The sequence below is a fragment of the Cyprinus carpio genome, chromosome A5 (genome assembly GCF_018340385.1).
Source record: "Cyprinus carpio isolate SPL01 chromosome A5, ASM1834038v1, whole genome shotgun sequence".
NCBI classification, from domain to species: Eukaryota; Metazoa; Chordata; class Actinopteri; order Cypriniformes; family Cyprinidae; genus Cyprinus; species Cyprinus carpio.
In genome coordinates, this window is record NC_056576.1 from 38,629,626 (window position 1) to 38,649,135 (window position 19,510).

The 19,510-nt window shown below is 37.1% G+C and overlaps 1 protein-coding gene across 2 annotated transcripts in view; it reads right to left on the reverse strand.

The window, feature by feature from the left end:
- The window catches only part of LOC109067613 (astrotactin-2-like), a 539,141-nt gene that overhangs the window by 282,448 nt on the left and 237,183 nt on the right, over positions 1 to 19,510 (reverse strand). The window contains exon 4 of one of the 2 annotated variants that reach the window (XM_042757175.1): positions 10,981 to 11,130. The exons of the other annotated variant lie outside the window; for it this stretch is intronic. Within the exon in view, the coding sequence (XP_042613109.1) occupies positions 10,981 to 11,130 (150 nt within the window). The remainder of the gene's footprint in view (positions 1 to 10,980; positions 11,131 to 19,510) is intronic. 2 annotated transcript variants of the gene reach the window in all.

Below are 19,510 nucleotides of genomic sequence, written 5' to 3' on the forward strand. Positions count from 1 at the left end.
ATTACTCATACTAGCCTTGCATATTAAACTCAGGTGTGCAATTCATGAGTATGTTGTATAAAGGAGTTACACCTCAAAAAATACTGCAAGGGTGATTGATTGATTGATTGATTGATTGATTGATTGATTAATTGATTGATTGATTCATTTGTCTGTTAGTAGGCCAACCCAGCTTTTAGAAAACATAGGCTCACTGGAAAAACATGCCTCTATCTACATTTTTTCAACCTTGAAAAAATGAATTGCAGTTTCCATTGCAGTAGCATTAAAGCACCAACAACATTTGTTCCTTTTCACACAAATAATGCATGATTTGCAAACTAACACAGGTGAAATTTGCATAACATTACCAGATGCATACAGTATGTATGGCTTTTCTGATGTAGTAAACTTGCTCTGTAGCAGAACCAGTACAGCATTGCAACTGTGATGTGAAGCACTCAGGTACAAGTACTGTCAAACATAAGCCATGATAAAAGAGCTCAAAACTTGTAGAAGTGAGATAAAATGGCATTGTAGCTTTGCTTTTGTTTATCAATTTGTAGAAATGTCGCCAAATGTTCCTTATCAAAAGCTACACTCAATGCTGCGTTTCATTGACGCTGATGAGAACATTCAGTAACACTTTAGAAGAGCGAACACTTATTCAATATTAACTATTTTTCCTCAAGTAATTCCTAATTTGCTGCTTATTAATAGTTAGTAAGGTTGTTGTTAAGTTTAGGTATTGGGTATGATTAGGGATGTAGAATAAGGTCACGTACAATAATGCATTAATATGTGCTTAATTACTACTAATAAATGACTAATATTCTACTAATATGCATGCTAATACTAGTCAAGAGACCCTAAAATAAAGTGTTACCAAACATTCTTTATTCTACTGGTTGTGAAACGTGTGGCAAACATGAGAAATATTTGGCTTATACAACCTAGGTCAGTGACATCATTGGAATGCGTGTTTGTGAGAGGTTATAAATAGAAGTGAAATGGATGCACCTTCAGGTTTCTTCATCTTCAGAGACTGCTTTGTGTGTGTGTGTGTGTGTGTGTGTGTGTGTGTGTGTGTGTGTGTGTGTGTGTGTGTGTGTGCGCGCGCGCGCAATGCAGAGCTGTTGTAGTAACTGATTACATGTAATCTAGATTACGTAATCAGATTCCAAAAAAAAAGTACTTGTGACATTTTACATGTTATAATATTCATAATCAGACCACAGTTACTTTTTTATTGATTACATGATTACATATTATTCATATAATAACAATAAATTCTTCATAATTTATTGATTCTCACTATTTATTATTTTTCATCTTTTAAATGTTCCTTTCTAAAGTAGCCTAAAGTAGTAGAGATATTTGGCAGTAGCTTCCATGCTACCAGTCCCTCAAATACTCTGAACAATACATATGTGGGCCATCCTCAGAGATGGGCTATGCACAAGAGACTCCATCGTCATTCTTGCAAGCTGTTTCAAACTTTACTTTCACTTTACATTTTATATATATGGAAGCATATTATATTATATATATATATATTTATATGTTATATAGAATGGAAGCTACTGCCAAATATCTCTACTTGGGGTGAAAGGACTGTAGAGAAAGGCTACAAGATGCAGATTGTGTATCACTCTCCATGTTTCAACAGCTTAGTGTACACTACTGTGAAACCGGAACATGCTCATTTGTAGACACAGGTATTGCAAACTCTGCTGAACAAAGGGGCCATAGAATATGTTCCTCTCTTCCTATGTCGATCTTCGTGGGTTGAACCATTACCTCAGAAAATACAAGTTCAAAATAACAATGAAAATGGTTGATTCTCAGATCCAATCCGGGTACTGGTTTGTGACAATTGCACTCAAGGATGCATGCTTCATATAGAAAATTTGCCACAACATATGCAGTTCCTGAGGTCCAACTCCAGGAGATCTGCATTTTAAATTACTGACAACTGGCTGATTTTGGCCTAGTCTCAAGAGATTGTGCTTCGGCATCGAGATGTCGTCCTCGCTCATTTCAACTCTCTGAGGTTGAGGCTCACTGCCAAGAAAAGAGTTCTCTCTCCTGCCCAGAGGACTACGTGTTTAGGGGTTGTATGGGACTCAATCACAATGAGGGCACAGCTGTCTCCTGCACATGTCAAATCCATTCTAAACACCCTAAATAATATCAAGCTAGGCCAGAAATTTACTGTACATTACTTTCAAAATGTTCTAGGTCTCATGGTGGCTGCATCCATGGTGATGCCTTTGGGCCTCCTGCACATGAAACCGTTTCAGTTGTGACTCAGAGCCAGGGGATTTCATCCCAGGGCCAATCCCCAAAGGCAGAAAAGAGTTACGTGCCAAGGGCTTTAAACCCTTCTATGTAGTGCCACTCTAGGCATGTGTTGTCATCTCAAGATGAAAATGATAGATGCTTCCCTCACAGGCTAGGGTGTGGTCTTAGATGGCCATCCAGCCCAAAGGATCACAGGAGACAGCACAATGTCCCCTCTACTTCTCTCTGACTCCTCCAGCTCCCCTAGCACAATATGTGGCTCAGACTGAATCTTTAGACATTTTCCCCGATAGCTCTGCTCCTGGGAGTCCTGGCCATGGTCCGGTCTTGCCTCTTACTGATAGCACCTCGTTGACTGACCAGAGTGCGGTTCTCAGACCTATCCTTCCTCGAAGACTCGCCATGGGTGGGAGACCAACTAAGAGCTGCTGGGCTTCTAGCCGATGTAGTGCAGAATATTCTAAGTGCTAGGGCTCCCTGCACTAGAAAGAGTTATGCCCTCAGATGGCACATTTACGAAAGTTGTTGTATGACACACTATGTAGATCCAGTTCACTGCCAAATTGTTTCAGTGCTGGAGTTCATGAAAAAAAAAATGCCCTCAGGTACATGTCCTGATACTTTTAGCATCTATGTGCTGTCAAGCTCCTGACTCTGAAGATGTTTTTTTGTCATGGATATTACTTCTCTAAAGAAAATCAGGGATTTGCATGCTCTGTCAGTCTCGCCATCCTGCTTAGAATTTGCCCCTGAGCTGGTCAAAGCTATTTTGCACCCTTACCCTAATTATCTTCCTAAAGTTCCATTCTCCACCATGTATCCGGTCATTCTTGAAGCCTTCTGCCCTCTGCTGTTCGCAACAATGGAGCAACAATGACTTTACTTACTGTGTCCAGGACCAGTCCCTTCATAGGACAAATCTGTAGTGTGTGAGCATATGGTTGGGACCTCTTTTGAACCACTAGAGTCATCGTCTGTCAAGCTTCTGACTCTGAAGAGTTTTTTTTTTTTTTTTCATGGATATTACTTCTCTAAAGAGAACTGGGGATTTGCATTCTCAACAGTCGTGCATGAATGTGTTGTTTGTGAGGAAGCTGAATCTATTGAGTCGTTTTATTTATGTATTTTGGCATTTGAGGTGGTTTTTTTGATGGATATTATTTTTATTGGGGGAATTGGGGATTTGCAGGCTCTGTCAGTTTTGCCATCCTGCTTAGACTTTGCCCCTGAGCTCGTCAAAGCTATTTGCACCCCAACCCTAATTATCTTCCTAAAGTTCCATTCTCAACCATGTATCCGGTCATTCTTGAAGCCTTCTGCCCTCCCCCGTTCGCAACAATGGAGCAACAAAAACTTTACTTTCTGTGTCCAATCTGTGCTCTTCAGATTTGCTTCCACTGCACCAGCCAGTGGTGTTAGTTGGAGCAGCTTTTCATATGCTTTAAGGGCCTCATTCAGGGTGTGGCTACCACTAGGCAAACAATGTCCCATAGCATTACTATTGTCTTAGCTTACAAGGCTCTAGGTCAAGAATCACCTCTAAGAGTTAGGGCCCATTCAACCAGGGGGTTGCATCCTCTGAGGCTCTAGCAACAGGTGTCCCCTTACAGCAAGTGTGTGATGCAGCAGGCTGGTCCTCACTACACACGTTTATCAGAATCCATAGTTCAGTGGCCATGCTACTTCGTGTTCACATGTCCTTGAGTCAACATCCCAATGTCATGTCTGAGACCTCTTCAGACACAACCTTTCAAACACGACCTTGAGGGGTTCAGACACTTTCCAGCACAGCAGCACTGGTATTCTTATTCTTATCAGCATTAATGAAATGCAGCATCAACTGTAGCTTTTGATACGGAATGTACTGGGTTACTTGACTGTAACCCTGCTTCCTGAAAAAGTGGGAACGTGATGCTGCACCTCATTGCCTCACTGTGGGCATGTCTAGGCGTGTCTTCAAGCAAAGGTATAACCTGAAGGTGTGTCTGTTTTATGTCTATTTATAACCTCTCACAGGTACACATTCCAGTAACGTCACTTATTTTAAGGTGGGGTATGTATTTTGTTTTTCAAAAACGCTTTAGAAAACCAAGTCGGGCCAAGTACCAAAACAAACTTGAAGCCAATCAGCAGTAAGAGGCGTGTCTACTCAGGAGGAGAAAGCGCTCACTGAGTGCACAGGATGGACATTAGCCGAGCCAAGCGACGACAGAAAGATAGAGATGGCGGATAAAAAAACAAAAGAGGAAAACGTCTGCGGAACAAAAGAAGGCTTACAATAAGGGAAGAAGTAGGAGCCGTGTAAATATCAGATCAGCTTTCCAGCACTGGAGAGAACTCAAGGAGCGGGAAAGACGCTGAGGTTGCTTTGTTTCTACTCGATAGGTGAATAACATAGGTTTTGCTTTGTTTCACAGAACTAATATATGCTGGCTTTTGCTTGAATATGCTCGTGTGTCATGTTCACTTCTTTGTTTATCTACAATCATATTGTCGTTCCCTTCAGCTATGATAAAGACACATTCATTTGCTCACCCTATAAGCCTGGAGTGTCTAAACCTCTTCCACTGTCTGTTTCAAGTGTCAGTTCCCAAAGTGTGTCCAAAAAGCAAAATAATATGTTTTATACAGCAGATTCTGCCGTAATTGTTGCCTAGGTTGCGTACGTGTGGGACGGAACTATCAAAATAGGGGTGAGTCCCTTTTGGGGTAGGGGTATGTTTGTTTTGGTGATTTGAAATATCATCTTTGACTCCCAGAAATCACTTACCCCACCTTTAAGCCAAATTCTTGGCATGTTTGCCACACATGCCTCACAGCGGATCAAACAAAGAATCTTCTCATCAGCGTTAATGAAATGTAAAATCTCGTTCCTGCATTTTTTCAGGGAACAGGTTTACATTCAATTAACCAGAGACATTTTTCCTTATTTTAGAATATTACAAAAATACACAGAAGTTCATGATATTTTCACATTTTATTCATCAAGAAAATTTACACAAATTAACTTTCATGAATTTTGAAGCCTTAATGCAATCGGCAAAGGTAAAATAGCTGAAATTAGGCTATATATGAACTATACCACAGTTGGACAATGTCAATGCCAACACCACTAAACTTCTGACATCTTTTCTTCTTTATTTAAAATCTGCAAATTAGAAAGTTTGCGTTGTTTGCAGTTTGCAGAAGCATGAGCATAAACACAACAAGACAAGAAGATCTAGTTTCTGCTAGAAAGGAAACAGAACCACAAGCCATGCCTATAAAGCAGCAGCCTTTAAGATGAAATATCACTGCAGTCATGCGGTGTTCACACACAGCACAAGACACTTATTAAATGTATTCATAAACCGAGTGCTTTGTCAACAAAATGGATCTGTTCAATACATATTTGATTGTGGGCCTTTTTTTTCCACTGAATCAATTTACTGGCAGAAAAAAAAAATGTCTGTGTGATGTATTTTATTTCGCCTTTTACAGTGGCATTAAATTGCAGCAGCTTTCCATCTAAATAATATGAAGATATAGGATCTTTTCCAAACCCTGGTAAGCACCTGTGCTATATAGGCAACTGCCTATGTAAACTGTAAAATTTTAGGTTCACTTAAAAAACAAGTTTTAATAAAGAAAAGAAAAGAAAAGAAAAGAAAAGAAAAGAAAAGAAAAGAAAAGAAAAGAACAAATAAATAAACAAATAAGTTTACAGTGAGTACACTTCAAAGTGTATTTTCATACATTAAAAAATGTGGGTAGAAGTATATAGCACGTAAACTAACTGTACACTTTTAAGTTTACTTGAAGTACAATAATGAAAAAAAAGAAAAGTACTTCAAAAACTTTACTACTCAAACTTCAAAAAATACACCTTTAAACTTAAAAGTGGGCTAATTCTGTCCCAAGAATTACTGAAATAGCACGCTTAAAAATATAATACTAGTACATTACATTGATTTTATTGATATACTTAATTGAAAAGACAAAATTTTGTACACTACTAGACACTGTGCAGCAAATGTCTTTTAACAGTTTATATGACACCAGTTTCAACTAAAATGGTAAAACCTTTTATGCATTTTGGCTGTTTATTTACATGACCACTACATTTTGGAGGCCTGAAAATGCAAACATCTGAAAACAGGTTTCAAGGTGCAAGTTTTTGAAAACGATACCTTTATCACATCAGTGCAAACTACAAAAACACAAGTTTGTGAAAACGTCATGTGCATTATGTGTTTCGGAGAGTTTCTTTACAAAGTGACATCGCCAACTACTGGTCTGACATGCATAATACAGATTATTTTAGTAAATTTCATGGATCTGTGTGAACAGGGATTGTTTTGACTACATTGTTGTTGACCCTGCCATCATATTCTCTATAAAAGTTTCCTTAAAAATCGATCAATCTAAAATTCCATAAAATATTGAGGACACTCAAATAACATCTGAATCTCCATCAGCAACTGTCCTGGCTCCTTTCTTCAGCCTGTTGCAGAGGGTGTGAATAATTAGTGTCAGGAGTGTGAGTGCTGGTGTCAGACCTCTCGGCTTTGGACACAGATGGTGTTCTCCCCTGCAGCAGCACGGGTCACGTTAGCATAGCTAATCACTGTCAGAGAGACACTTCATATCCGTGCCTGCCAACATGCTTACCATACTGACACCAGCCGAGAATCCTCTCGCTGTCTTGTCTTGTTTTGGAAAATTATTCTGATTGAGTGGCGTTAAAGATCCACGGTGGTAATTAATTGACTCTGAGGGCACACAAATAGAAACCTCATGCTGAGCTTGATGAAGCTTATTAGGATGAGCAAACTGAACTTGTACAACAGTCTCCTAAAATTTAAAGAATAATGTCAGCAAATCTGAGGCAGTTTAAGATCTTCCCCTCTAATGTTGCATTCTAAAGTTGCACACCCTTATGAAAAAGAAGTGTGCTTAATTGTGCTGGATGTGCACAGATATTTATGTATCTGTTTTGTTGTTGTTGTTGTTGTTGTTGTTGTTGTTGTTGTTGTTGTTGTTTTAACGCTGTACTTTCACATGATATATTAATGAAATGAATGACCAAGTGTACTTAACACACTTAAGTACACTTTTAGAAAGTTACACCTAAGTACATTTTAAATCTTTATTTTTAATAATATTTTGTCATGCTTTGAAGAACACATTTTTTGACGTGTTGACTAACATACTAAAGCACATGTGAAGTACCAGTTATAATAACCATTTTAACTGTAGTGTGTTATTCAGTATTATACTATATTTAAAATTTATATATTTTAAAAGTACTAAATTGAAATATAAATGTGCAATTCCAAATATATTTTAATACATCCAAGTTTCAATAGAAATATGAGTAAAGTATAATTTAGTTTATCATAATTGTTTGTCAGTACATTCAACAGTAACTTTAACCATATTTCAATACAATAAAATTATGAAATTGCATATAAAGATGTACTGAAGACCTACTTAGAATAAGTATATATATATATATACGTATTTAAGTATACTTATTTTTTGACAAGTTCAAACTTATTGCAATATGTATTTAAGTATATTTATTTTTAGATATATAAAATGATTATTGTGTTGGTAACCAAGCATGTTTGAAAATGTAGAAGCGCTAATATATTTTCAGCATAAAAGCACCTAAAATTTTTATGACTTCAGAATAAAGTATATGCATATGAACTATTTTGATTGCACTTTTACTGAATGATGCTCCTTTATCAACGTTTTTTTTTTCCGCCTAGTCAAAATAGGCTTTCATTGTTTGAGAAAGAAACGTCTTTTAGAGCAAAACGAGGGTGAGAACATTGAAATATTCCACTAAAATGCTTGCACAAGCCCCAAGAACTTCTACAGCAGCCGAATGCGTGTCAGCCTGGCATCTCTGACCATAAAACTAGCATAAGCAGCTCCCCTCCCTCAACCTTTCCGAGTCTTAATCTACTTACTAGACCAACCCTGCATGTAAATCCATGCAAATGTGCAGCGGGAATTGTGTGGAAAGCAAAATCACAAGCCATGAGAGAAAATGAGAAACTCTCGACACAGAATGCAACGTCAGGCACAGTGGTATTAACGTATCATACTGACCCCCCTCTCATGTAATATTTGATTCATTTGGTGCCTTTTTATTTCTAGAAAGGCGTAATCTTCTGGTAGCGGCCCGATGAACTCTCACTTCCTCACGCTTTAATTGAGTTCCAGCTCTGAGCCAGAGTTTGTCCCATTAGCCTGTTTGTTATCCTCAATGGATGCAGGGAAGAAAAAAAAAGAGTTTTGTGCTGAAGGGATTTTTTTTTTTTTTTTTTTTTTTTTTTTTTTGTGGGCAGTAATTAAAGGTCCTGGAAAGATTTTATTTCAAGGAGCCTGAGAAAGTGCGCCAGAGTGGTGAGGAGTTTAAAAATCAAGGCTAAAATGGATTCTTTACACGCTTCTCTATTTTAGTGCTTTGACCCGGCAGACAACGCATTCACTCGGGTTTAATTTCAGGGTGGAGACTCGCGCTGCTAAATTGTGGCTGAAAACTGAGGCTAATGGGATGGGATGTTTTTAAGCTCTGACCTGATTGGGCGTCAGTGCCATGTGGTGAATTTATGTAAAGATGAGGCAAAGTCGCCTCTGTGTTTGGGATTTTAGTTCTATTCAAATTCATAGTTCATTTAAATGATTTTTACACAGTGTTAATGGAATGGCAATTACATACATATACTATAATTAAGCAACCAATACTATAACATTTATACTGATTTTATATTAAAATACTATTTATTAAAACAAAGTCAAGTAAAAACCTTATATATATATAGTTTTCTGACCATAAGTGACCAGATTCTCTGTTACTACAAGCGTCATAATGGTTGCAAGCACAGAGAAGCAGGTTTAATGCTTACTGAGAACCAGCTCACTCGCAGGTCAAGTTAATTTTGGTTTGAACGTGTCGTTGACTTTGTAATCAGTTTGTCCATTTCCACTAGTTTGATGCATTCAGACTAATTTGCAGAGTGTTGTGAGCATTTGGAAGGGTAATGAGCCAGTCACGGCATGATAGAGGACTCCTCTCATGTGACTTTTCACCTGTATTTCATTCTCTATTAAATCATTCACATTCACAGCACACGCAATGAGGAAGGCAAAAGAGTTGGTCTCTCTGAAAAAAACAAACAAAAAAAAAAACACAAATAGAGCTCATGTTTCTTAACCCCGTAAAGTCTGACACGGTTTTATTTTATTTTATTTTATTTTATTTTATTTTATTTTATTTTATTTTATTTTATTTATTTATTTTTTTTTTTTTTGATGGAACAGTTTATTGAATTTAATATTTTAATTTAATATTTATTTTATAAATGAATTATGTATCTCTGGTTAGACATAGTCTTACCTTGTTTAAGTGTGTTCAGATCTATAGGGACTAAATAAAATTTTCTAGAATGAGCAAAGTCGTTATGGCCTTCTAGAATATTAGTCAATCACCTCTGTCTAATGTCCAAAACTGATGAGTTTGTGAGTATGAGATCTGTATACCCAGCCATTACGAGACTCAAAGTGTTACAGGAATCCAAATGAATGAGCAAAATTAGGTTGAAAGAGTTAAATAGAGTGTTTGTACATAAATAATACTATGAATGATCAACAATAATTGGCGTTCTAACTTAAATTTGTGGTCATAATAAAATTTAGTCAGATTGAAATTAAATTACTTTGTGCAGCGAAACAACATGTCCTCCAGCCAATACGCCTGCATAGCTTGATTGTCAAAATCCCTGAAATACAACCCATCAGAGCATATACTACAATTGCACCCCTATCAGCAACAGGACACTTTTATATTAATGCTTTGTACTCTTTCATTTGTACTCTTATATTTTTCATATACTCTCTGGTAGAGCATTGCATCATATGCCAATATGCAATCATGATTTCTGTGAGGGTAGGTTTGGGTGGGGGGGGGGGGGGGGGGGTTGGGGGCTGCTGAGTGGGGGTTGGGTGGGGGGTATGGTTAGGTGTGGTAATTTGTACAAATTCATAGGAATTAGCCACCTAGTAAAATATGTACAAATTGCCGTGAGATTTGGTTGGACCATGTAAAAAGTCCACAAATTGCATTTAAATAAACCCACATTTTTTTTTTTTTTTTTTTTGTCTGTCTGCATCAAAAAGACCAAACACATAGGAAACCTTCAGCCACAATTGGATACCTTTGTTGGGCCAAGAGGGGGACCTTACAGTATTTAAGAAGGCAAAAAAGCAAAAACAAACAAACAAACAAAAAAAACCCCTCAGTTCTATTAAGTTGCTTAAACTGAACAATTATTATTGTTAATAATACATGAATAATAATAATAATAATAATAATAAATATTTTACAGTCCAATACTGTTATAGAAATATTTGCAGCCAGTGGGTATTGACTTTAAATAAATAAATTAATATGATTGATTGATTGTGTTAGTCAACAACCATTGGCAGGTGTGGCAAAATGTTAGTTTTAGGCCCTGACTCTTTTTTACCTTTTTCTAGTCCTCCAATCCTCCCTTCCCTAGTGCATTGTGTTTGGGAACAGATTTAAAGGTGATACATCAGCGATACATTAAAAATCTATTATGTAAGGCAAGGCAAGTTTATTAAAGCAATCCCAACAAGAGATGATGTTTGAGTGTGTCAGTGGATCAGTGGATTGCAAACCTCTGTTGTGAGTTTGTCCTCTCTTGCGGCCAGTAGAGGAGCTGTGTGTAACGTTCTGGAAGTGTGTGATCTCCATCGTGGTGTTGGTCCGGAAACTCTCTTTAAACCTCTGCATCAGGGCCTCTACGCTCTCCTGATCAGGGTCGAGCACTAAAATAAACACACACACACAAACCCGTGAGACACTGGAAGACACACACCGCTGCTGAAAGGCGTTGGAGGGCAGCGCATGATTAACTACATGAGGGAAAATGCTGAAGTCATGCTTATCTATTCCTGTTTAAAAAAAAAAAAGAAAAAAAAAGATAAATGAGCGTAAAGCCTGTGAGATGATTTACTCAGTAAAAGCTTTGTCCTTAAAAGAGAAATGAGAGCTATTGAGTTATGCATCTCTAGAACTTCATTTATCGTATCTTTAACACATTCTCCTTTCCTGTCCACTGTCTTATCGCTCCACATCATCTCGTTGCTCTTATCACGAACAGGCGGGCTTTGATGTGCACATTTTGGAAAGAAGGATAAAGAATATGGAAAAAAAGTGCAGGCCATGAGGGAAGAGAGTTTCCTCTTCAGCAGTTTGCACAAGTAAAAGACCTTTTGTTATCACCATGAGAGTAAAAGTCATAATACTCTCGAGATGGTTTCCTCCTGTAGAGTCAAAGCTCTGCAGAAACAGTCCTTGAAAAAAGTCCAAAAGACCTAGATAAATTTAATAGCAGTGAAATACTACCTGGCTAGTAGTATGTGGTCAACCTTGACCATGCTTTTTGAACATTTACTTTCAAAACCATGGCTGATGTTGTGCTACAACAGCTTCCACACTTCTGGAAAGATTGTGGGAACATGGTTGCAGGGATTTGCTCCTTTTGGACACAATAGCACCAATGAGGTCCTGCCTTGATATTTATTAGAGTGGCCTGTCCCACAGTTCAATTACCCATTCATCCCGAAAGGTTTCCACTACACTTCATGTGCCACAATGAAAGTGACAGCGCTCTTTGGTGCACCTCATTCTACTGAAAACGTAGAGATTACAAGTCTAAATGCTTCATTTTGTAAATCTGTTAGTAATGTCTGGGGGCATCCAAAGAATCTTGACTATAAACCTATGTTTTGCATTATTTCAGAGAGTCACACTATAAAATTAAGACTATAAAAAGGTTTTACAATTCAACTAAAACCATGTGAAGGCCAAATGGTGAGTACATTTTAAAGTATTTATTGGCTTGCCAAAAAAATAAAATAAATAAATAATTCTGCACAGGGTCACTGCATGATTTTAGTAAATGTCTTTGGCCCCCCATTTGGAAATCAACAGTACTTCCAAACGGGGGGCCACAGCAAAAATGAACATTTGGCGCGATGTCCACAATGCTGCAATGTGTGTATTGTATTTCCAACTGGCAGCAAATCAGAGTGCCTCAGGGGACACCGCTGACCCATCTCAACATGTTCTGGCCCATTTGCACCGCAGCAGAGGCATAATATATAAAAATAAACTTCCCCTTTTATTGTCTGCTCCAGGAGTGGGAGGAAGTGAAACAGAGAGATGGAGTGGGATGAGATGCCTCAAAAAGTCGCAAACAATTTATCTCCCACCTCCATTACAAAGACATATTGCTATTCCCTACGGCCGGTGCTGCATCACAACTTCAATTAACTTGAGATATGTAGAGGGCTGCTCTCTCCACGGAGGCATAATAGCTCTGGACAGGGGCGATTTCCTCGCCGTACTGTTTGGCTTTATGTTGAAGGCCCCCTGATGGAGAAGTTTGCAGATGGATGAGGCTGTGGTCCCTGTAGTGAGCGACTGGTTATTTATTTTGCTGAGTTTCACTGGTGTGTGCCATTCTGTCTAATTAGCAGCTGCTTGCTAAATGTAAGTGTCAAACTTATGTGTAGATACTGTTCACTAGACACAAGATCAGTGTGGGAAAAACCTGCTGCGAAAGCATTTTATCGCTGTGCACGTACAGAAAAAGTCGCCTGTGGCTTTTATTTTGAGTGTGGAACCTGCCAGTCACTGGTTACATAAAAAAAAAAAAAAAAAAAAAAAACTTTAATCAATATTCACAGAATCTTTTCATTTCATTTATAGTGGGAAAGGTTCTACAGAATATTAAAATATTATTCACAATTGGATTAAATGATTATTTTAATAACTGCTCACTGAAAGATTATTTGGGGAAACTAAATGGTTCTGCTATGACATGACTGTGAAGAGTGAAGGACAAAGTTTAGTGCTGCAACCTTAAAGATGAAGTCATATTTATTGTTGTTCAGCATCTATTCATTTTAATAGGAATCCACACAACTATGAATGCAGGTGAAAGATTTCTCCACACAGATTTTGCCACAGGATCAGGATGGTTTTGCAAATTGGGCATGTTGGCCAACAAAAGCTATTTGGTTTAAAAGCCCTTCTTCAGACTGTCAGCAAAGTCTATTTTTTATTTATTTATTTTTAATTCAGATATTATCCAGATAGGGTTTTGAAAAAAAACTGATTTCATGCATGATTTCAATTTTTTTTTTTTTTTTTTTTTTTTTTTTAATCACTCTTAAGGCGACGCACAACGATAATGTCAAAACCGATGACAGAGATGCTGGAAGTATTCATACAGCATTCAAACCAATCATAAACTGGCTGTGACTATAGCACGGGACATCACAATATATGCAAGTCTGCTCCAGCGCTGTTTTTTTCTTGTGTGGCAGAAAAGGGTGTTTCTTTAGAGCCACTTTATCAGGTACACTTGTTCAACTGCTTGTTAACACAAATGTCTAACCAGCCAATCACATGGCAGCAACTCAATGCACCTTCAAACTTCAACCTTAGTCAATGCATTTAGGCATGTAGATGTGGTCAAGATGATCTGATGACATTTAAACCGAACATTAGAATGGGGAAGAAAGGTGATTTGAGTGACATTAAACAGGGTGTAGTTATTGGTCCCAAACGCAGAAACTGCAGATCTACTGGGATTTTCACACGTGACCATCTCTAGAGTTCACAAAGAATGAAAATATCCATGACATATCCAGTGAACAGTAGTTCTGTGTGCAAAAATGCCTTGTTTTCATACAACATACTACTAGAGAGACTGGAAAACTGGGTCTGGCTTTCTGGGATGGTAATCAAATGGTTTAGGTCATATTAGAAGGGAGAGGTTATTATGTGAGTATAGGAGAGCATAAGTCTAAGTAGACATCCATGACATGCAGAGTCCCACAAGGCTCAATTCTTGCACCGCTCTTGTTTAGCCTGTATATGCTCCCAACTAAGTCAAATAATGAGAAAGAACCAAATTGCCTATCACAGCTATGCTGATGATACCCAGATTTACCTAGTCTTATTGCCACATTACTACAGCCCCATTGACTCCATCAATGGTCACTGCATTTGGAAACAAAGATGAAGTTCTCAGGGTGAATGCATACCTTGACTCTAGGGGTGTAACAACTGAAAATCAAGTCAGGAATCTTGGTGTGATTCTGGAGACAGACCTTAGTTTCAGTAGTCATGTCAAAGCAGTAACTAAATCAGCATACTATCATCTAAAAAACAAACAAACTAATTAATAGTTGTTAGATGATCAATAATTAGATGTGTTGTTTCCAGTCAAGACTTGGAGAAACTCATTCATGCCATTATCACCAGCAGGGTGGACTATTGTATTGGTCTCCTCACCGGCCTTTCCAAGAAGACCATTAGACAGCTGCAGCTCATCCAGAACGCTGCTGCCAGGATTCTGACTAGAACCAGAAAATCTGAGCATATCACACCAGTCCTCGGGTCCTTACACTGGCTTCCAGTTACATTTAGGATTGATTTGAAAGTACTTTTACTCGTTTATAAATCAGTCAATGACCTAGGACCGAAATACATTGCAGATATGCTCACTGAATATAAACCTAACAGACCACTCAGATCATTAGGATCGAGTCAATTAGAAATACCAAGGGTTCACACAAAACAAGGGGAGTCTGCTTTTGGTTATTATGCTTCCTGAAGTTGGAACCAGCTTCCAGAATAGATCAGATGTGCTAAAACATTAGTCACATTTAAATGCAGACTCAAAACTCATCTGTTTAGTTGTACATTTATTGAATGAGCACTGTGCAATGTCCGAATTGATTGCACTATATTTTATGTTTAATATTTTTTCTATTATTCTTAACTGTTTTAAATTCATATTAAACCTTTTAAATAATTTTAAAATAATTTTCAAAGTTTTTAAAAATTCCTTGTTTTATTGTTGTGGTATATTATATATATATATATATATATATATATATATATATATATATATATATATATATATATATATATATATTTTTTTTTTTTTTTTTTTTTTTTTTTTTTATTTTATGTGAAGGACTTTGAATTACCATTGTGTATGAAATGTGCTATATAAATAAACTTGCCTTGCCTTGCCTTGTTGATGCCAGAGGTCAGCCTGGTTTAAGCTGATAGAAAGGCAACAATAACTCTAATAATCATCCGTTACAACTGAGGTTTGCAGAAGTGCATCTCTGAACGTACAAACCTCTGAACCTTGAAGCAGATGAACTACAGCAGCAGAAGACCACAGCGAGTGCCACTCCTGTCAGCTAAGAACTGGAAAGTGAGGATACAATTTGCACGGTCCTACCAAAATTGGATAATAAATGATTGAAAATTTTTTTGCCTGGTCTGATAAGTCTTAATTTCTGCTGCAACACACACACACACACACACACACACACACACACACACACACACACACACACACACCCACACACACACACATATATATATATATATATATATATATATATATATAAATTACTTGCATACATACAATACATTCACATAAAGAAATATATATTCTACATCGCAAATAACAACTGCTTGATTGCTTGTATTGTAACTATATGCAACCATACCCAGCTCTAATCTGCAGGTATGACGATATTAAGATATAAACATTAACACCATGGTTTTCTGTACATGTGCCAAAGGGAAGCAGTGTGAAAAGTGCTATACAAATAAATTTGACCATATCTTCTAGATATGGCCAGGGTCTCTCTTTCAGTGTCTATTGGGATGTTTTTTGTTTTATTGTTCAGCACTTGCTCTATAGCTGTAGAGTATCTTTGATGTTCAAAGCAGAAATGGTGTGGGGTGAGTTATATGTAGAAGTTGGATGGTTGCCATGGCATCAAGGATCCTAATGGAGGAATGTGTCTAAATGATGGTCAGCAGGCCTGCTAATGAAGTGATGCTAAATTGAAATCAATGCAACTCTTAACACCCTCGAACAGCATTTAGAAAAGCATCTAACAGCAGTTCTGCTGTGAACCACGTGTTCTTTTATCTGTACAGCACAGCGGTAGACTTTGAGTCAAATTATATTTCTCCGGAGTGGACCCACAACAAAGACAAATGAAGACCAAATGACTTAATTCAATTTGAATGTGCTCTGTCAGTGTTGATACTGCTGAACTCTCATTTGAATAATCTCTCACTGAGGCCTAACAATATTGTAAAAATGCTAATTTCCCTAAATTAATTTAGAATAATTTCTAATGTATTTAGCAAAAGAGGCTTGTCCATTCCACTGACCAGGACAAAGCAGAGAAATAATTATATTAAAAAAAAAAAGCTTTCAAAAAAAAAATTCAGCTTGGCAATGGCCATTTCCACACCGGCTTTTTGGAAGATTTTTGTCGATGCTCTTGGGAGGTTTAAGCTGTGACTCACAAATGTGCTACAATTAAACACAACAGTCATGCTCCAGAAGTAAACGACACATTCATTTTATCCACAGAGAAATAGATTTTAAACAAAAACCTTTGGAAAGAGACCAATCATGAGTTTCAATATTAAAGGAAGAGATGCTTCTAAGAATGCTTTTGATTTCAAGAGATCCACAAAAATGCAAATTACCGTACAATAGCTCATCCACCACTGCCCATTCCAATGAAGCACTGGAAATAGCATAAACTGTGCATCAGAACTAACTGTTGTATGACTGTAATGAAATATTTCTAAAATAAACTCAAAATATGTCATGCAATCTGCAGAAGCCGATTCTTTCATGCAATTATTTTATTATTATTATTATTATTATTATTATTATTATTATTATTATTACCATAAACGTGTGTGTGTGTGTGTGTGTGTGTGTGTGTGTGTGTGTACCTACTTAAACCATTTTGGGGACAAATGTGTACCCAAAAGTGAGCTAAACCTGACAAAATCTCCAAAAACCTCCCTTTGGGGACGTCCTCATTTGTAAAACTGGTATAAAAATGAAGCAAAGGTTTGTTTTTTGTTTTTTATTGTAAAAATGCACAAAGTTTCCTGTAAGGGGTAGGTTTAGGTGTAGGGTTGGTGTAGGGCAATATAAAACCATTACACCTATGGAATATCCCCATTTAGATAGCTAAATAAACGTGTGTGTGTGTGTGTGTGTGTGTGTGTGTGTGTGTGTGTGTGTGTGTGTGTGTGTGTGTGTGTGTGTGTGTGTGTGTGTGTGGAAGACAGACAGACTTCGCATGCCTAAATATATATAAAAAAAAATAAAATAGGGCAAGAAAATATATTTCCAATCTTATAGGCTTTATTCATAATGAATTTTGATTTGAATGTGTTAAATGTTCACATGTGTTATAGACAACAATTAAATTACTTAAATTGATATGGACTGTGTGTATATATATATATATATATATATATATATATATATATATATATATATATTATACACAAACATACATATATTTTATAGGATTAAATGTGAAATTTTGAAGTAGAAAGGTTGAGATAGTGATATCTTGTAAATCATACCCCATTGGGAAAATGAATGGGAAAAATACTTCCATAGCCAAGGCATTGAAAAAGTGGATGGTCAGTGTCGCGCTCTTAGCCAGAGCAGCGAGAGCAAAGGTTCGTAAAGACGTGGTAATGCTCATTATTCCCTGTTGGGTCTTTGACGGTGCTCATGGCTAATCCAGCCGCGGCTAACCAAACAAATCGAGGCTGGCCAGGATCCACTTAAGACCCGACCTGCTGAGACTGAGAAGTACCTGCCACAACATGGGAGGTTAATTGCTCCATGCATATTTCATGTCCAAGGCCCGTGTTTGTTCTGTTGGGAGTCAAAGATGAAATCCTTGAGCGTGAGGTTGTGTGTTGTACGCCTCAGACGCCACTCGTTCTTCTCTGATGGTTTGCTGTGTGTCCGTCTTGCCTGTGCTGTGACAGTTTATTGATTTGGGTGCTAATAAATGCAATCTGTTGCCTTTCAAGGACCATCCCATCATTTGTGTTTAAATGGGATTTGGGGGTTTAGTTGGTCGTTGTTTTAAATGTTCACTTGCAAAATCATTCACAATCACACTACACACAGATCAATGGAACATGCAACTTTAGTTTTGGAAATGTGTATAAAATCAACACTGGTGTTGAAAATGACAAAATATTTTCAGCCCCTGATGATGCAATAGAGTGCATTAGTTTCAACCTTTTCAGTGGCGTTGGTCCTGGAATAATTTTTCCCATAGGGATTTTTAAAAGGTCTTCATTAAAGTGTTTTAAGCCATGAACCAAACCAACCAGTTACAAGGAGAATCACAACATTACAAACTTTGAGTTGAAGCAAAAAAGTATTTGAAAATTGGACAAAAAAAGACTGAACTTAACTTTCCATAAAGCATTGCAAATGACATAGTCGAAATAAAATCAACAGAGAAATATAAAACTATTACATTTTTGATTGTATCTATAGAATTGATATGAGATTATATTTATAATATGTTTACTGCAAAATATGCATATTTAGATACAAATATTTAAGTATTTTGAATGTCTCTGCCAATGGGAGTGGGCGGAGCTAAATATTTGTTTGGTGCACTTTGCTCACAGTGACTGATTGGTGGAATTTTCTATACAGCATGATGGGTAATGTAGTAATTAGCATGAAATCTGCTATTAAACACTATTAGTATGTAAAAAAAATAAAATAATAATAATAATAATAATAAATAAAATAGTAAATAAATAAATAAATAAAAACCCTTTAATGTTAGATTAACATGAACGCATGGGTTCATTGTAAGTATATACAATCAGTTAACAACAGGTCTGTCTTTAAAAGTGTATCAGTTATTGTGATCATATTAAGTGTATCAGTTTTTACTCCTGGAACCCAACTGTTGTGATCTATAGTCTTGTAAACAGAATCATGTTTCTCGTTGGCAGTTTTGTCCCAATTCCATGAGTAAACTGAAGAAGTTGCTTACTCTTTAATGATTTACACTTTAACTTTCTGTTTTAGAGACCCACAAAGCCTGAACTAGGTCGCCGGCACCCTGTGACCATCTGGACTCCTCTGTGCTATTGATCACACATCACACTGCACCAACCCAGACAACATCACTGCTACACCCTGCACCAGTCAGCTTAAGGTAGCTATGACTAATGTATAAAAATACACAACTTTTGCCCAGATTTTTGAACTGATTTACAGTCTGGATGGTCAAT